This window comes from Oncorhynchus tshawytscha, unplaced genomic scaffold (assembly GCF_018296145.1).
Source record: "Oncorhynchus tshawytscha isolate Ot180627B unplaced genomic scaffold, Otsh_v2.0 Un_contig_7554_pilon_pilon, whole genome shotgun sequence".
Taxonomy (NCBI): domain Eukaryota; kingdom Metazoa; phylum Chordata; class Actinopteri; order Salmoniformes; family Salmonidae; genus Oncorhynchus; species Oncorhynchus tshawytscha.
The window spans coordinates 78,797-97,362 of record NW_024609352.1 but is presented as its reverse complement, the minus strand read 5'-3'; the positions used below and the strand labels follow the sequence as shown (position 1 = coordinate 97,362).

At 45.8% G+C, this 18,566-nt stretch overlaps 1 protein-coding gene across 1 annotated transcript; it reads right to left on the bottom strand.

Moving 5' to 3' along the window:
• Nucleotides 1-33: 33 nt before the first annotated feature.
• On the bottom strand, nucleotides 34-18,346 carry LOC112230191 (mitoferrin-2-like). The gene is made up of 4 exons (XM_042314970.1): nucleotides 17,734-18,346; nucleotides 8,687-8,915; nucleotides 7,973-8,029; nucleotides 34-2,787 (listed from the first exon to the last, which is right to left on the bottom strand). Exons 1-4 carry the CDS (start codon nucleotides 18,076-18,078, stop codon nucleotides 2,204-2,206), a joined length of 1,215 nt encoding a protein of 404 aa, XP_042170904.1. The 5' UTR covers nucleotides 18,079-18,346; the 3' UTR covers nucleotides 34-2,203.
• Nucleotides 18,347-18,566: the final 220 nt, after the last annotated feature.

Here is an 18,566-nt window from a genome sequence, read left to right as displayed (position 1 = left end):
GCACTCAGTGATCTAGCGCTCTGCACTCAGTGATCTAGCGCTTTGCACTCAGTGATCTAGCGCTTTGCACTCAGTGATCTAGCGCTTTGCACTCAGTGTTCTAGCGCTTTGCACTCAGTGTTCTAGCGCTTTGCACTCAGTGTTCTAGCGCTTTGCACTCAGTGTTCTAGCGCTTTGCACTCAGTGTTCTAGCGCTTTGCACTCCTATTTGATTTATTTCTCTCTTCCTCATTCAGTCAGTCACATCCACACACAGTCAACACCACTGTCTTGATCAACTCCAATGGGTTAAGTTGAACATTTCAAGTCAATATACTCATATTCCTCAATGTCTACATACAGGCGGAGAAATACGTGAACACAAGCCCAGTCACTATCTCAAAGATGGAAAAGGCAGTTATTGTTTTAAATAGCGTTGCATGAAACAATTTCTGGTGAATTTAATTCCCATTTCAGAATGCTAAACGTTAATCTAAATATAGCCCAGTGGTAGTCGTGACTATAGGTATATCCTTAATGCTGAATCCACTGACTCCAGTCATCACACAATACAGAGGTCTTCACTTGGTCTACGCCCCCATGACCTCACCTTCCTCCCAAAGTGTGCCCTTGTTCACTTCCATTCACTGGTTTGAAAGGAAATGACTGGTATAAGAAACATGGTGGAAACTAGCCCATTCCTCCACCAACCCAATACTATTAGATTAGTGGGACGTAGTGAACGAGTGCACATTTGCAGGAGAAAGTAGATATTATTGGGACTCTTTTAGATCTGTCCATAAAGTCAATGGAGGAGGGAGGTCGAGACTCAAAGCCCCCTAGTGGTTATAGTAGGGAAATGCAGAAATATAATTCTAATATATACAGTAACTGGACAGTTTATTAGGTACATCACCTCATTCACCAAAACTGATCGCTCCTACAGACAGTGAGTAGCGTGGCTGTGGCTTGCTATATAAAGCAGGCAGACAGGCATTCAGTTACTGTTCCATTGAAAGTTAGAATGGGCAAAACGAGTGACCTAAGCGACGTTAAGCGTGGTATGATTGCTGGTGCCAGGTAGGCCAGATCCAGTATCTCAGAAACGTCTGCCCTCCTGGGCTTTTCACACACGACAGCCTAGGGTTTACCGAGAATGGCGCGAGAAAACAAAACACGTCCAGTCAGTGGCAGTCCCGTGGGCGAAAACAGCTCGTTGATGAGAGAGGTCAAAGGAGAGTGGCAAGAATGGTGCAAGGTAACAGGCAGGCCACAAACAGACGCAGTACAACAGTGGTGTGCAGAACATCATCTCAGACACACAACTTGTCGGTCCCTGTCACTGATGGGCTATTGCAGCAGACGACCACACCGGGTTCCACTCCTAGCTAAAAACAACAGGAAGCAGCTCCAGCGGGCACAAGATCACCAACACTGGACAATTTAGGAATGGAACAACATCTCCTGGTCTGACAAATCCCGGTTCCTGTTGCGTCAAGCTGATGGCAGAGTCAGAATTTGGCGTATGCAGCATGAGTCCATAGATCCATCCTGCCTGGTGTCACCGGTACAGGCTGGTGGCGGTGGTGTACTGGTGTGGGGAATGTTTCCTGGCACACCTTAGGTCCCTAGATACCAATTGAGAAAATAACTTTTCTGACACCTTGTAGAATCCATGCCCCAAAGAATTCAGTCTGTTCTGGAGGCAAAGGGAGTCCGACCCGGTACTAGATGGGTGTACCAAATAAACTGGCCAGTGAGTGTATATTTGAATTAAAGTGCCATGTACAGTATGTCTATAATAAACTATGTGAAAGATGGGGACTTGTTCTCTTATGTGAGAGGATAAGAGGAGGTCAGGTGTAGATGGGACACAGCTTTTGGCACCAAAAAACAAAACTTCACTTTTGCTAACCTTAACCTAATTCTCCTGAACTGCTACAACAATTCTCCTAACCTGCTGAGTAAGTTCTAAACCTGCTGTGTAAGGTGAATTTTGACAAAAGCTGTATCTCTTCTAGTCAAAAATACTAGGGGGGGCTTTTATTTCCTGGTTAGTTCAGAAGGTCAGAGGTCAAATGGTTAGAGGTGGGGTTACTGTGGGGTGGTTATAGAGTTAGATAGAGGGGGAACTTGGCCCAAAGATAGGAGCTGAGCCCTCTAGTACATATCTATGGGGGTGGGTTCCTTGGGGACATTTTGAATGAAGGTCTTCCTTCCCTCTCTACTTCTCTCCGTCTCGGTGGTGCAGCCTTCTCTCGTACTGGCGCTTAGTGATGACGTATTTGAAGAACTCGTAGACGGACCAGCTGATGGCGGTGGAGGGCATCTGATAGATGATCCTGGCTTGGACGCCCTTAAAGAACGCCGCCCCACCCCCCATCCTGTACACAGTCCGGAACGCCTCCCCTAACCCCGAGATGTGGCGCCCCCCAGTGGCAGACGCCGTCCCTACACTCGCTCCAACCCCCAGCGCTCCTGGGACCTCAGCGTGGACCGCTAGGGCCTCCTGGGTGTTGAGGAGGGTCTTACAGACATCAAGTGGGGTGGTGGCGGCGGCAGCAATGGCCCCAGCAAGCGCCCCAGAGATGACGTGAGAGGAGGGGTTGTACTGTCTGTGGGGGTTGAGCAGCTCCTGGAGGTACTCGTAGGTCATGAAGTGGAGAGCCTGGAAGGGGACGTTCATGGTCAGCTGGGTGGTGTAGGAGCGGTAGAAGGCCCCGGGGCCCTCACGCCTCCAGATGGAGCCCACGCAGTCAGACACGCCGCGGTACGGGGAGTTGTACATCTGCATACGCTGCTTCACCACTAGAGGGGAGAGAGAGACGGTTTAGAAAAAAAAACTGATGTTGAAAACACACTGGAGCTTTTCAAGTACCCAACCAGACAGAGAGGAAGGTCAGCCTAGAGGAGGAAAAGGGAGAGGAGAGGAAGGTCAGCCTAGAGGAAAAGAGAGAGGAGAGGAAGGTCAGCCTAGAGGAAAAGAGAGAGGAGAGGAAGGTCAGCCTAGAGGAAAAGAGAGAGGAGAGGAAGGTCAGCCTAGAGGAAAAGAGAGAGGAGAGGAAGGTCAGCCTAGAGGAGGAAGGAAGGTCAGCCTAGAGGAAAAGAGAGAGGAAAGGTCAGCCTAGAGGAAAAGAGAGAGGAGAGGAAGGTCAGCCTAGAGGAAAAGAGAGAGGAGAGGAAGGTCAGCCTAGAGGAAAAGAGAGAGGAGAGGAAGGTCAGCCTAGAGGAAAAGAGAGAGGAGAGGAAGGTCAGCCTAGAGGAAAAGAGAGAGGAGAGGAAGGTCAGCCTAGAGGAAAAGAGAGAGGAGAGGAAGGTCAGCCTAGAGGAAGAGAGAGAGAGGAAGGTCAGCCTAGAGGAAGAGAGAGAGAGAGGAAGGTCAGCCTAGAGGAAGAGAGAGGAGAGGAAGGTCAGCCTAGAGGAAAAGAGAGAGAGAGAGGAAGGTCAGCCTAGAGGAAAATAGAGAGGAGAGGAAGGTCAGCCTAGAGGAAAAGAGGAAGGTCAGCCTAGAGGAAAAGGAAGGTCAGCCTAGAGGAAGAGGAAGTCAGCCTAGAGGAAGAGGAAGGTCAGCCTAGAGGAAGGTCAGCCTAGAGGAAAAGGAAGGTCAGCCTAGAGGAAAAGGAAGGTCAGCCTAGAGGAAAAGGAAGAGGAGAGGAAGGTCAGCCTAGAGGAAGAGGAAGATTAGCCTAGAGGAAAAGGAAGAGGAGAGGAAGGTCAGCCTAGAGGAAAAGGAAGAGGAGAGGAAGGTCAGCCTAGAGGAAAAGGAAGGTCAGCCTAGAGGAAAAGGAATGTCAGCCTAGAAGAAAAGGAAGGTCAGCCTAGAAAAAAGGAAGAGGAGAGGAAGGTCAGCCTAGAGGAAGAGGAAGGTCAGCCTAGAGGAAAAGGAAGAGGAGAGGAAGGTCAGCCTAGAGGAAGAGGAAGATTAGCCTAGAGGAAAAGGAAGAGGAGAGGAAGGTCAGCCTAGAGGAAAAGGAAGGTCAGCCTAGAGGAAAAGGAAGGTCAGCCTAGAGGAAAAGGAATGTCAGCCTAGAGGAAAAGGAAGGTCAGCCTAGAGGAAAAGGAAGGTCAGCCTAGAGGAAGAGGAAGGTCAGCCTAGAGGAAAGGGAGAGGAAGAAAGAACAGGTGATGGCAGGACCGAGAAGAAAATAATAGTTGAAAGGAGAAGAGTAGCACATCTAGTCAAAACAGAGATATTAGGCTTTTAATGAGGGATACAGTTGGGACACACCATCAAGGGATTCCCCATTGCAGCCAATCAGAATGAGATGAAACCAGTCTCTAAAAGAAACGCTACTTAGGAAAGTAAAAGGAAATGGGGCTTATGGAATTCAGAACATCAGAAAGTTCAAAGCGTCCAATCCCGTCCCTAGTGACCCAGCCGGTGGACCAATGGCACAGCTGGCTGGCACACCTGGGCCCGGTCAGGTTGCTATGGAAACACCAATCACCATGGCCACATGTGTGTGAGCCAGCGGATGTTAATGCTAGAGTTATACACTTGAGGGAGCAGGATGTAAACACACACCTGCAAACCGGTCGACTAATGACACTCACAGATGTGTGTTCCGATGTCCCGTTAGTTAGACGATGCTAACCCTCAACACTGATCTAAGGCCAGTTTTACTTTTCCTACCCTCAAGGTCAAGGAGAGGATATGACTCATGTAAGCTGATCCTATATCTGTGCCTACTAGCAACTTCTACCCAGGTGCTGCTCCTAATGGCCACCCGCAGTCCAGTCTCAGAGCTCCCCCTAGTGTCCTGTAGCAGTATATAAAGAGTTGTGCTATAAATATTCATACAGAGAAGGGATTACTGTTCTATTAATGTATCAGGGAGTCTGAGGCTGCAGATATCTACAGTGTGTATCAGGGAGTCTGAGGCTGCAGATATCTACAGTGTGTACCAGGGAGTCTGAGGCTGCAGATATCTACAGTGTGTACCAGGGAGTCTGAGGCTGCAGATATCTACAGTGTGTATCAGGGAGTCTGAGGCTGCAGATATCTACAGTGTGTATCAGGGAGTCTGAGGCTGCAGATATCTACAGTGTGTATCAGGGAGTCTGAGGCTGTAGATATCTACAGTGTGTACCAGGGAGTCTGAGGCTGCAGATATCTACAGTGTGTATCAGGGAGTCTGACGCTGCAGATATCTACAGTGTGTATCAGGGAGGCACCAGAACATCACATCCATTATTTATTAGGTCCTCAATCAGCTTTCTGAATTACCATAGAGGCACCAGAACATCACATTCATCAACATTTTGAAGATTGCTCCACAAATGCAAAAAACTAAAAGCTGATCTACCCAACTGTGTAGAGACCACAGTAGTTCCCAGAGTTAACCATCCCTGAGACGGTGTGGTAACACATGTCTAACGTTTAGTGAAGATGTTCGGTGCAGCGGGGCCGTTTTGTAAAAGGGCTTTAGAAATGAATAAACATAGCAATGTATCAACCTGCGTGACATCAGCAGAACGCAGTGATGAGCACTGAAATGGTCCCCATAATAAAACACAGTGCACTATGACCCGCAGTGCACTATGACCCGACCCGCGGTGCACTATGACCCGCGGTGCACTATGACCCGCGGCACCTAACGGCTTTAATGAAGTGGCAGCTGCGTTCATACAGATGATGTCGCCGTAGTCTACGGCCGATAGGAACGGCAACTGAATAACCTGCGTTCTGCTATTTAGCGAGAGGCAGGACCTATTTCTACAGAAGACCATTTTTAATTCTCAGCTTTTTACCAACTTATCAATACGCTTTTGAAAAAGACAGCTTTTCATCTATCCAGACGCCCAGATATTTGTAAGCAGGGACACAATCAATATGGACGCCATCCAAAATACATGCTTAAGTCAGAGCTATATTTACATGTGCTCCAGAGAACAACCTGTGCTTAGTTTGACCTGCATTCAATACTAATTTCAGGTCAGTAAAGTTTCTGTTATACAATGAAGGCAGACCGCCTGGTCAACCGTAGGGAATAATCGCATAAACAACTGTATTACCGGCATACAAGTGCAGGTTACAGTGTTTTTTTTACAGACACCTCGATACTGTTAATGTAAACAGTACAAAGTACAGCACCCAGAATCCATCCCTGCGGGACACCTTTTGTAGTATCCAGGAAACCTGATACACATTGAGTTCTATCTGTTAAGTCATTTTTAAACCAGTTACATGCAGGCTGGTCCAGACCAATTGCGGAAAGACACAGAATTGGCAGTGAGTGATCAACAGTATCGGAAGCCTTTGAAAAGGTCAATGAAGAGGGCAACACAATGTTGCCTTTTAGCCATAGTTAACCACATCCAGGAGAGATGCAGCAGAGACAGTGCCTTTTAGCCATAGTTAACCACATCCAGGAGAGATGCAGCAGAGACAGTGCCTTTTAGCCATAGTTAACCACATCCAGGAGAGATGCAGCAGAGACAGTGCCTTTTAGCCATAGTTAACCACATCCAGGAGAGATGCAGCAGAGACAGTGCCTTTAGTTAACCACATCCAGCCAGAGACAGTGCCTTTTAGCCATTAACCACATCAAGGAGAGATGCAGCAGAGACAGTGCCTTTTAGCCATAGTTAACCACATCAAGGAGAGATGCAGCAGAGACAGTGCCTTTTAGCCATAGTTAACCACATCAAGGAGAGATGCAGCAGAGACAGTGCCTTTTAGCCATAGTTAACCACATCAAGGAGAGATGCAGCAGAGACAGTGCCTTTTAGCCATAGTTAACCACATCCAGGAGAGATGCAGCAGAGACAGTGCCTTTTAGCCATAGTTAACCACATCCAGGAGAGATGCAGCAGAGACAGTGCCATGACCTGGTCTAAAACCCAACGGATGTACATTTAGAATACATTTCAAAGATAACAAAGATCTTAGCTGAAAATGAATCAAGGATTCTAATAGTTTAGCAAGACAGTTCAGAAATAGCGCAATCATTATTTAGGTCACAAGGACATTATTCTGGTGACATGATGATCGATGCTTGGCTGCAGTTTGTGACAATTTAAAATAATCTTGCTCTTTTGTCCAAAATCACCTCATCATCTAGGCTAGAGCCCTGCACGGGTATGAATCATTTTAAGACCAAGCCCTACCCTACCCAGGCCCGCTGGCTTCTGCCAAAAGTAAGGCCCGGCCCGGCCCTGCCCGAAATCAGAAATAACTTAGTTAATCCATAAACTGCTCCTCTGTCGGTCATTCGCTCCCTGCGCACAGCTCGCTCTGCATGCACTCCGCGCATGGCGGCGCCGAGTATCCATAGCAACGGCTCAGCTTGGGCTGCTCTGCTCAATAAAGAGACATGCACACACAAAGTACACACAGTACGCACACACAGTACGTGCACAAACACACAAAGTACACACCCACAATGTATGCACACACACACACACACACACACACACAGTACGCGCACACACACACACACAGTACGTGCGCACACACACACAGTACGCGCACACACACACACACACACACACACACACACACGCACACACAGTACACACACACAGTACACACACACACAGTACGCACGCACACACACACAGTACGCGCGCACACACACACAGTACGCGCGCACACACACACAGTACGCACACACACACACACAGTACGCACACACACACAGTACGCACACACACACGCACACACAGTACGCACGCACACACACACAGTACGCACGCACACACACAGTACGCACGCACACACACACACAGTACGCACGCACACACACACAGTACGCACACACACACACACAGTACGCACGCACACACACACACACACAGTACGCACACACACACACAGTACGCACACACACACACACACAGTACGCACACACACACACACACACACAGCACACACACACACAGTACGCACACACACAGTACGCACACACACAGTACGCACACACACAGTACGCACACACACAGTACGCACACACACAGTACGCACACACACAGTACGCACACACAGTTTTACCTTCTGCTGGGTTCATGATTGCATCATGGAGTACAGTGGCCATGCAGCCTGCCATTCCTGTTAAAAGAGACAGCAGAGGGTAGAGAGATGGTTGGTTACCAGTGCAGTAAGACAAACACACAGCAGTAGAGAGATGGTTGGTTACCAGTGCAGTAAGACAAACACACAGCAGTAGAGAGATGGTTGGTTACCAGTGCAGTAAGACAAACACACAGCAGTAGAGAGATGGTTGGTTACCAGTGCAGTAAGACAAACACACAGCAGTAGAGAGATGGTTGGTTACCAGTGCAGTAAGACAAACACACAGCAGTAGAGAGATGGTTGGTTACCAGTGCAGTAAGACAAACACACAGCAGTAGAGAGATGGTTGGTTACCAGTGCAGTAAGACAAACACACAGCAGTAGAGAGATGGTTGGTTACCAGTGCAGTAAGACAAACACACAGCAGTAGAGAGATGGTTGGTTACCAGTGCAGTAAGACAAACACACAGCAGTAGAGATGGTTGGTTACCAGTGCAGTAAGACAAACACACAGCAGTAGAGAGATGGTTGGTTACCAGTGCAGTAAGACAAACACACAGCAGTGGATGCTGCAACTTTCCTTCATCTGTCGGTCTCTCAGTGACCGTTGGTCAAATTAGCAACATTGCTAATACCTCTAAGGTACAGTACGTATGTCAATGTCTCAGGGAATGTGTGGCTGTAACACCGTACCATTAGCAAAGTGGCTGTTAGCTCCCGGGTGGACCACGTTGCTGAGTGAGAACTTGAGTTTCTCATAACAGGCAAAGTACAGAGCATGGGCTGGCCCCGCCCCTATCGCCATGACGTTCAGCCCCCTCACAGGTCGCCACACCCCCTCGGTACGCACGATCTGACGTAGCGCGTCCATCACGTTACGGTAACGCGCCCCCGGCTCGGGCTGCAGGCTCTGCATCCGCGTCTGGAGGGGGAGGGAGAGCGAGGCAGAGAAAGAGAGAGAGGGAGGGAGAGAGAGAGAGAGAGGGAGGGAAGACAATGAGGGATAAAGGGGGGAGGAGAGGGACAGAAAGAATGTAGAAGAGGGGGTGGGAGAAACGAGAGGAAAGGGCATCAATGCATGGTCAATCAACTCTTTCAAAGTTCAGCTAATTAGTGGGTCAAGTGATAAGTGATAAGTAAGAGAGCAGTCACAGTGCAGTTCACCAGGTCCAATACACTAGACATTTCTCTGTATACCCTAACAGTATGTTCCTGTTTACTGGCTCAAAGTCAGTTAGGTAGGTAGACATAATAATAACTAGGCCTGAGGCGACTGGGTTCCACCCTTCCTCTGTCAACAGGGCACCAGTCACTGTGTCACAACAGAATAATGCTCTGTATGGGAAGGATGGAGCAATAACCAAACTTCTGAGATTGCGTCAAGAGTAGAATAGCCTCCTTTATCCAATCACAGAGGACACCAAGATGGAAGGGTGGGGAAATGACTTCTGGAGGGCAGGGATGGAAATTCCCACTCATGACTACACACACTTCTGGGAAACGGAAAGTCAGAATGAATGTGGAGGAACAGTGTTTTGTTGTCATATATATATATATATTTTGACACAAGGCTCTAAACGACTGCCCCAACTTTCATTGTTTCTAAAGTGTAAGTGTTTTATTTTGCAGCGACAGATCACACAGGGCCTTACATTTTAAAGGCCATTTCTGCACCTCACCAATTCTCAGAACCAATACAACCGTGTTAGATAGACCTCCACACCAGCCTGTCCTTGGTATCCCACTCCAACCCAGGTTACTAGAAACACTGAGCTAACAGTCAACACCATCTCTACACAATCACACGCACTACCATGTTTATTTCCATTTTACTGCCCTGTTCGTTTTCACATGCGGTGTCATCTACGCCCTGTGGAAGTTGCAGTGCACACACACACACACACACAACGCAAACATAGCACACGTGTGCTATGTTTGCGTTGTGTCTACAGCAACAATGGTACACTTTCATCCCCCACTCCTCTTCAGGAAATGTAAACATCAGAACACACCCGGTTGCATAACATTCATGTGACCAGACTTAGCACTACCCTGGTATAGACAGACACCCGAGTCCAGCTTCAGGGGGAAATGAAAGGATAGGGGTTAACTTCCCCTGGGAAAGCCACCCCTTACTGAATTATTTCCCGCCCGCTCTCTGGTCGCCCTCGTCTCTCTGGTCGCCCTCGTCTCTCTGGTCGCCCTCGTCTCTCCACTATGTTGAGAAGCCCTAGATGTGCAGTCCAGTCAGGCCACAGGCCCCTGAGCAACAGAGTACAGTACGCAGGACGGGGAAACCAGCTCAACATATTACTGGTCTTCTCTCCTGGATGAGAAACCTTGTATCAAATGTCACCCTGTTGCATAGCCTGTATTTCAGTGCCTCTGACTGGAGACCTACTGTAAGGGCCTTGGTCAAGTAGAGCACTACAGAAGGAATATGGTGCCATTTGGGATGCACATAAAAACAGTGTTTGGCCTTGTCTTGTGAGGAAAGTCATGGTCATGTTGGTTTATACTCAACTCAAGCGCTCATGGCTGTTATAACACTCGTCCTCATGGCTGTTATAACACTCGTCCTCATGGCTGTTATAACACTCGTCCTCATGGCTGTTATAACACTCGTCCTCATGGCTGTTATAACACTCGTCCTCATGGCTGTTATAACACTCGTCATCATGGCTGTTATAACACTCGTCCTCATGGCTGTTATAACACTCGTCCTCATGGCTGTTATAACACTCGTCCTCATGGCTGTTATAACACTCGTTCATGGCTGTTATAACACTCGTCCTCATGGCTGTTATAACACTCGTCCTCATGGCTGTTATAACACTCGTCATGTGTTTTGGGGCTTTGATCCTCATGGCTGTTATAACACTCGTCCTCATGGCTGTTATAACACTCGTCCTCATGTGTTTTGGGGCTTTGATCCTCATGGCTGTTATAACACTCGTCATCATGTGTTTTGGGGCTTTGATCCTCATGGCTGTTATAACACTCGTCCTCATGGCTGTTATAACACTCGTCCTCATGGCTGTTATAACACTCGTCCTCATGGCTGTTATAACACTATGGCTGTTATAACACTCGTCCTCATGGCTGTTATAACACTCATGGCTGTTATAACACTCGTCCTCATGGCTGTTATAACACTCGTCCTCATGGCTGTTATAACACTCGTCCTCATGGCTGTTATAACACTCGTCCTCATGGCTGTTATAACACTCGTCCTCATGGCTGTTATAACACTCGTCCTCATGGCTGTTATAACACTCGTCATCATGTGTTTTGGGGCTTTGATCCTCATGGCTTGGCAACTGCCATTCCTCTTCGCTGTCACAGTGACCTCAATATAAACCGTCTCATCAGATCCAATACCACATTTAGAAGCTACTAGCTTCGTCCATTAATTCATACCAAGAATGATTCTTATTGTTAATCCCTTAAAGGTCTAGTGTGATCATGCCTCAAACTGGCTGTGCATTACAGTATCTCTCTATTGGCAGCTTTCTGAAATAGTTTCTGTACTGTAGCTGAATGGGCCTAACTGGAAATAATGCAACTACACCAATGATGCCAGGCTCAGGTCAACCGGTGTTACGGCACCCACAGGCCGGCGTTACGGCACCCACAGGCCGGCGTTACGGCACCCACAGGCCGGCGTTACGGCACCCACAGGCCGGCGTTACAGCACCCACAGGCCGGGGTTACGGCACCCACAGGCCAACTGGTACGGTGCCAAGCTAGATAACAGGCAGACCTGTCTTCTAGCTAAAGGGCAGGCTCTTTAGAAGTCCTGGGTCGTATTCAAAAGGGGCGGGCAGTGAAGAGAAACTGCTCCTCAGCTCAGAACAGGGTGTGTGTGTCCTAAATGGCACCCACAGGCCAGTGTTACAGCACCCTGTACCCTGAATAGTGCACTACTTTTGACCAGAGTCCTATGGCACTACAAAAGGAAAACGCTGCCATTTGAGACACAGGGAGACAGTGACACACCTTGTAAAAGGTCCCAGCAGCAATGAGGAAATGGGTATTTTGAAAATCTATGGAGGAAACAGCGAGAGATGGGAAGGAAGGAGCGCCAACGCAAGTTCCTTTATTTAACCACGAGTGACGTCTGTCAGAGCACCGTTTCAACAAGGCAGGACTCCGGGCTGGGAAATCAACCAGATCAAATGAGGAAGTAGTGGTCTCTAACTAGCCCATGAACACCAGTATCAGCCTTACAGCAACCCAATGACTTGAGACATGTCCCTAGTAAATGAGTGACAGGAAAGTGTGCAACAGTCAAGATTGATCCTGAAAAGGTCAGGACAGTGAAAATACAGTGCCTTGCCTTCAGACAGTATTCACACCCCTGGACTTTTCACACATTTTTGTTGTACTACAGCCTCAACTTAAAATGGATTCAAATGTAGATGTTGTGTCACTGACCTACACACACACACAATATCCCATAATGTAAAAGTGGAAATATTTTTGAAAAGTTGACAAATGATTCAAAAAGGAAATGCTGAAATGTCAAGTGAATAAGTATTCACACCCTTTGTTATGACAAGCCACAACACATTAAGGAGTAACAATGTGCTTCAGTCACACAGTTACATGGACTTAAACAATGTGCTTCAGTCACACAGTTACATGGACTTAAACAATGTGCTTCAGTCACACAGTTACATGGACTTAAACAATGTGCTTCAGTCACACAGTTACATGGACTTAAACAATGTGCTTCAGTCACACAGTTACATGGACTTAAACAATGTGCTTCAGTCACACAGTTACATGGACTTAAACAATGTGCTTCAGTCACACAGTTAGTCACACAGTTACATGGACTTAAACAATGTGCTTCAGTCACACAGTTACATGGACTTAAACAATGTGCTTCAGTCACACAGTTACATGGACTTAAACAATGTGCTTCAGTCACACAGTTACATGGACTTAAACAATTACATGGACTTAAACAATGTGCAGTCACACAGTTACATGGACTTAAACAATGTGCTTCAGTCACACAGTTACATGGACTTAAACAATGTGCTTCAGTCACACAGTTACATGGACTTAAACAATGTGCTTCAGTCACACAGTTACATGGACTTAAACAATGTGCTTCAGTCACACAGTTACATGGACTTAAACAATGTGACTTCAGTCACACAGTTACATGGACTTAAACAATGTGCTTCAGTCACACAGTTACATGGACTTAAACAATGTGACTTCAGTCACACAGTTACATGGACTTAAACAATGTGCAGTCACAGTTACATGGACTTAAACAATGTGCTTCAGTCACACAGTTACATGGACTTAAACAATGTGCTTCAGTCACACAGTTACATGGACTTAAACAATGTGCTTCAGTCACACAGTTACATGGACTTAAACAATGTGCTTCAGTCACACAGTTACATGGACTTAAACAATGTGCTTCAGTCACACAGTTACATGGACTTAAACAATGTGCTTCAGTCACACAGTTACATGGACTTAAACAATGTGCTTCAGTCACACAGTTACATGGACTTAAACAATGTGCTTCAGTCACACAGTTACATGGACTTAAACAATGTGCAGTCATTACATGGACTTAAACAATGTGCTTCAGTCACACAGTTACATGGACTTAAACAATGTGCTTCAGTCACACAGTTACATGGACTTAAACAATGTGCTTCAGTCACACAGTTACATGGACTTAAACAATGTGCTTCAGTCACACAGTTACATGGACTTAAACAATGTGCTTCAGTCACACAGTTACATGGACTTAAACAATGTGCTTCAGTCACACAGTTACATGGACTTAAACAATGTGCTTCAGTCACACAGTTACATGGACTTAAACAATGTGTTTCAGTCACACAGTTACATGGACTTAAACAATGTGCTTCAGTCACACAGTTACATGGACTTAAACAATGTGCTTCAGTCACACAGTTACATGGACTTAAACAATGTGCTTCAGTCACACAGTTACATGGACTTAAACAATGTGCTTCAGTCACACAGTTACATGGACTTAAACAATGTGCTTCAGTCACACAGTTACATGGACTTAAACAATGTGCTTCAGTCACACAGTTACATGGACTTAAACAATGTGCATAATAGTGTTTAACGTGATTTATGAAAGACTACCTCATCTCTGTACCCCACACATACAGGTGGAAGGTCCCTCAGTCAAGCAGTGAATTTCAAACACTGATTCAACTACAAAGACCAGGGAGGTTTTCCAATGCCTCGCAAAGGAAGGGCACCTATTGGTAGATGGGTCAAAAAAGAAGAAAAGCAGACATTGAATATCCTTTTGAGCCTGGTGAAGTTATGAATTACACTTTGGATGATGTATCAGCAGACCCAGTCACTACAAAGATACTTCTGTCTCAGTTGCCGGAGACAAAGGTAACCGCTCAGGGATTTCACCATGAGGCCAACGGGGACTTTAAAACAGGTGCAGAGTTTAACGGCTGTGATGGGAGAAAACTGAAGATGGATCAACAAACTTGTAGTTACTCCACAATACTAAACAGAATGACAGAGTGAAAAGAAGGATGCCTGTACAGAATTTGATAATCCAAAATATGCATCCTGTTTGCAATACGGCACTAAAGTAAAACTGCAAAAAAATGTGGCAATGAAATTAACTGTATGTCCATAATATAAAGTGTTAAGTTTGGGGCAAATCCATCACAACACGGAGTACCACTTAATATTTTCAAGCATGGTGGTGGCTACATCATGTTATGGGTATGCTTGTCATCGGCAAGGATCAGGAAGTTTTGGGGGGGATAAAGCTAAAGCTGAATAGAGCTAAGCACAAGCAAAAACCTATAGGAAAACCTGATTCAGTCTGCTGAGAGACCAATTCACCTTTCAGCAGGACAATAACCTAAAACACAAGGACAAATATACACTGGAGTTGCTTACCAAGACGATATAGAATGTTCCTGAGTGGCCTAGTTACAGTTTTGACTTAAAAATCATCTTGAAAATCTATGGCAAGTCTTGAAAATGGCTGTCTAGCAATGATAAACAACCAATTTGACTGAGCTGGAGAAGTTTTTAATAATACATGCTCTTAGAGACTTACCCAGAAAGACACACAGCTGTAATTACAGCCAAATGTCAGTCTAACATTTATTGACTCAGTGGTGTGACTACTTATGTAAATGAGATATTTATGCAGTTCATTTTCAATACATTTGCAAACATCTCTAAGAACATGTTCCACTTTTGTCACTATGGGGTATTGTGTGTAAATGGGTGAGAATAAAATGATTAAATACCCTTTTGTCACTATGGGGTATTGTGTGTAAATGGGTGAGAATAAAACTATGGGGTATTGTGATTAAATAAAATTTTGTCACTATGGGGTATTGTGTGTAAATGGGTGAGAATAAAATGATTAAATACCCTTTTGTCACTATGGGGTATTGTGTGTAAATGGGTGAGAATAAAATGATTAAATACCCTTTTGTCACTATGGGGTATTGTGTGTAAATGGGTGAGAATAAAATGATTAAATACCCTTTTGTCACTATGGGGTATTGTGTGTAAATGGGTGAGAATAAAATGATTAAATACCCTTTTGTCACTATGGGGTATTGTGTGTAAATGGGTGAGAATAAAATGATTAAATACCCTTTTGTCACTATGGGGTATTGTGTGTAAATGGGTGAGAATAAAATGATTAAATACATGTTGAATTCAGTCTAACAACAAAATGTGGAATAAACCAAGGGGTATGAATTATTCCTGAATGCATTGTAAATGACGGGCTTATGCTTGGCCAGGGCTCCAAAGCTTTCAGCCATTAATAACTGATTTAAGGCAGACTGCCCAGAGCGAAAAGCAGAGACCACAGTATACAGTGGTAGTATGGGACAGTGGTATTCTAGACCAAAGGGTATGTATGGGTGTACCATGGTTGTACAGGACAGGGGTATTCTAGACCAAAGGGTATGTATGGGTGTACCATGGTTGTACAGGACAGGGGTATTCTAGACCGAAGGGTATGTATGGGTGTACCATGGTTGTACAGGACAGGGGTGGAAGCTTGAAGCCCGTGGAAGTCACTCTTACAGGATTCTTTATTAAAGGGCCAGTGCAGTCAAAATATTTTGTTTCCCTGTGTTTTACATCATATTGTACAGCAGCTGATGAAACTAACACCATAAAAAACTAAGTTATTTCATGATAGTGCTGGTTGAAAATACAATCTAGCATTAGAATGTACAGTACTAGAGGCCACCAAAGTAGGCAGAAATAAAAAGCTTAGCACCCCGAGCCCGGGGGAGCCTGCCTTGCTACTTTATCTATCTGGCTGGCTACTCCATGTTCTTTCTGAAAACACTAGGTATTCTAGACCAAAGGGTGTGTGTGTGTATCATGATCGTATGGGGCAGGATAATAAGGTAACAGAGGTTATAGGTGTTCAGTTGAGGTTCTCATTCTCATTCTACAACCTATTAATCTGTCCAGGTGGTGAGAGGTCAGGGGTGAGGACAGCCAACAGGTGCCAAACCCTGTTTAAACTCAAACTAGTTGGATCAGTCAGTGGCTGAACAAAGTTCAGATACACAACCTAGCTATGCAAATAGGGCATAGGATGAACCAAAAACTCCATGTTGAGTTGAGAATCAATGGCATCCATTCTATAAAATAGCTATATTTATCTGCAGCTCTGTTTCAGTGAACCCTCCAGCGGTAATAACTCAAGTAAAAGCTTGTAATCATGTGCAACAACAGCAGCCCAGCTGACATCAGTGAGTAGACAGAGGAGTCTATATTGAGTATCTCCAATCCAGGGCCTTGTGACCAACATACACTTTAACCAACACTAACCAAATACTTTCCCTTCTCCTTGTGGATTATGAAACAAAGTGGTGATTATGCAATGCTCTAGCCTAGCTCGATACAAATATGGATTTGATGCCAGCCATAACAACTATGCGCCTTCATAGCCTTTAGCTAGTATTACTGCTACAAAACAAACCCGTGTCATATAGTTAGATTGACAAGCTTCAATGCATTGTAGTTGAGACTAGGAATGTATACAGTGTGAGGCAAGTGTGTACAACTAACTAGGCCCTACATGGGTACATAAGAGCACTTTGTGTGATACTTGGTTAGGAGGCTAACGTTTCATTACACACTTCTCAGTGTCCATGTGTGTGACGTAACCTGGCTGGCTCCTCTCCTGTCGGTCAGCTAACTAACGCGGGTAATGATTAACCTTGGCTTAAAAGTACGACTACATTTTAAAAATAACAAACGAGCAGCCTAGATCATTATTTGGCGACATGTCACTTTCACCTTCGCTAGTTAGCAACCTACTCGAGCCCAGGCTTGGGCCTACCAACGGGATGTATGTCAACAACGGCTGAGATTCTGAATAACACCGTTAGCTAACAAACTAACTTAGTTAGCAATTTAAACAACTGCTGGTGGCTCCTCTGACAACGTACATGTCACCGGGGAATGTGTATATGTGTTATTTTAGCAACACTTGTGTGCAGACGTGCTGTATCTACATAATTAGTTAACTATTCCTCCCCTCTTTCCATTCAGGAATAATTGTGAACAGCTAACTAGCCTCAGACACCGGTAACTGACGCTACAAGCTTAGCTACACAATAGCAATCAAGCGCCTGGCTAAAGACTAATTTATTCATGTTGACTAGTTAGTTTTTTTATCGTTTTTTATTTAACCTCTGTTCTTTTACCTTAACACAGTCGATGGGATACATTAGGCAGTGTTCCATGATGCCAGCCACGGCGCCGGCTAACATGTGTGTACTGGTGGCTACACCCTGGGGGAGCCCCTCGTAGTCTATTTCGGTCTCCGTAGCAGCCACGGTGGGCTCTGGGGCTGCTCGGAGTTGCAACACCGCAGTAAAGTCCGGTTCCGCTGTTATCCGTGGCGGTGACAGACCACCAACAAACCCCTCCGTAGCATCCAAAATCCTCCCGCCGAGCCATCGAATGTCTGCCCCTGCAGCTCCAGCAGCAACCCCGGCATCGACGCTTGGTGTGTCCACCCGCCTGGACACGAAACCATTCGCTTCCATGCAGATACGATATAGTAAAGTCCAAGCTGCGCGGTTTATTCCTCGGTTTCGACACTTTCGCCGCCAATCTCTTGAGGGTTGTCGAGGATAGCTCCAGCCGATAACGGGCCCCACCAGACCGACACTGGCTCAAGGGGAGGCTAAAGTCGGCAAAGGGAATAATGCACTTGGCGGACTGGAGAGGGCTTGTCAGTGAGTCACGCCGGAAACGGTTACATGATTGTGTATTTCACCGGTCAAACAGTATGAAATATGGAATAAATCCCGGCGATTGGCTGATTTGCAGTGTAATTATTCATAAAATAAGGCGGGAATAGACCAAAGGGGAGGGATGTGGAAGGCTGGCAGTGACAATTTTATAATCTCCATTTTCGTAACCACAGCAGTCACATGTTTTACTGTAGTTGTTTCCGAATCCAGGGTGTGTGTAATCACCACCAAGGTCAATCATTTGATTCAAATGACATGCATCGGCGCTTATTGCTCAT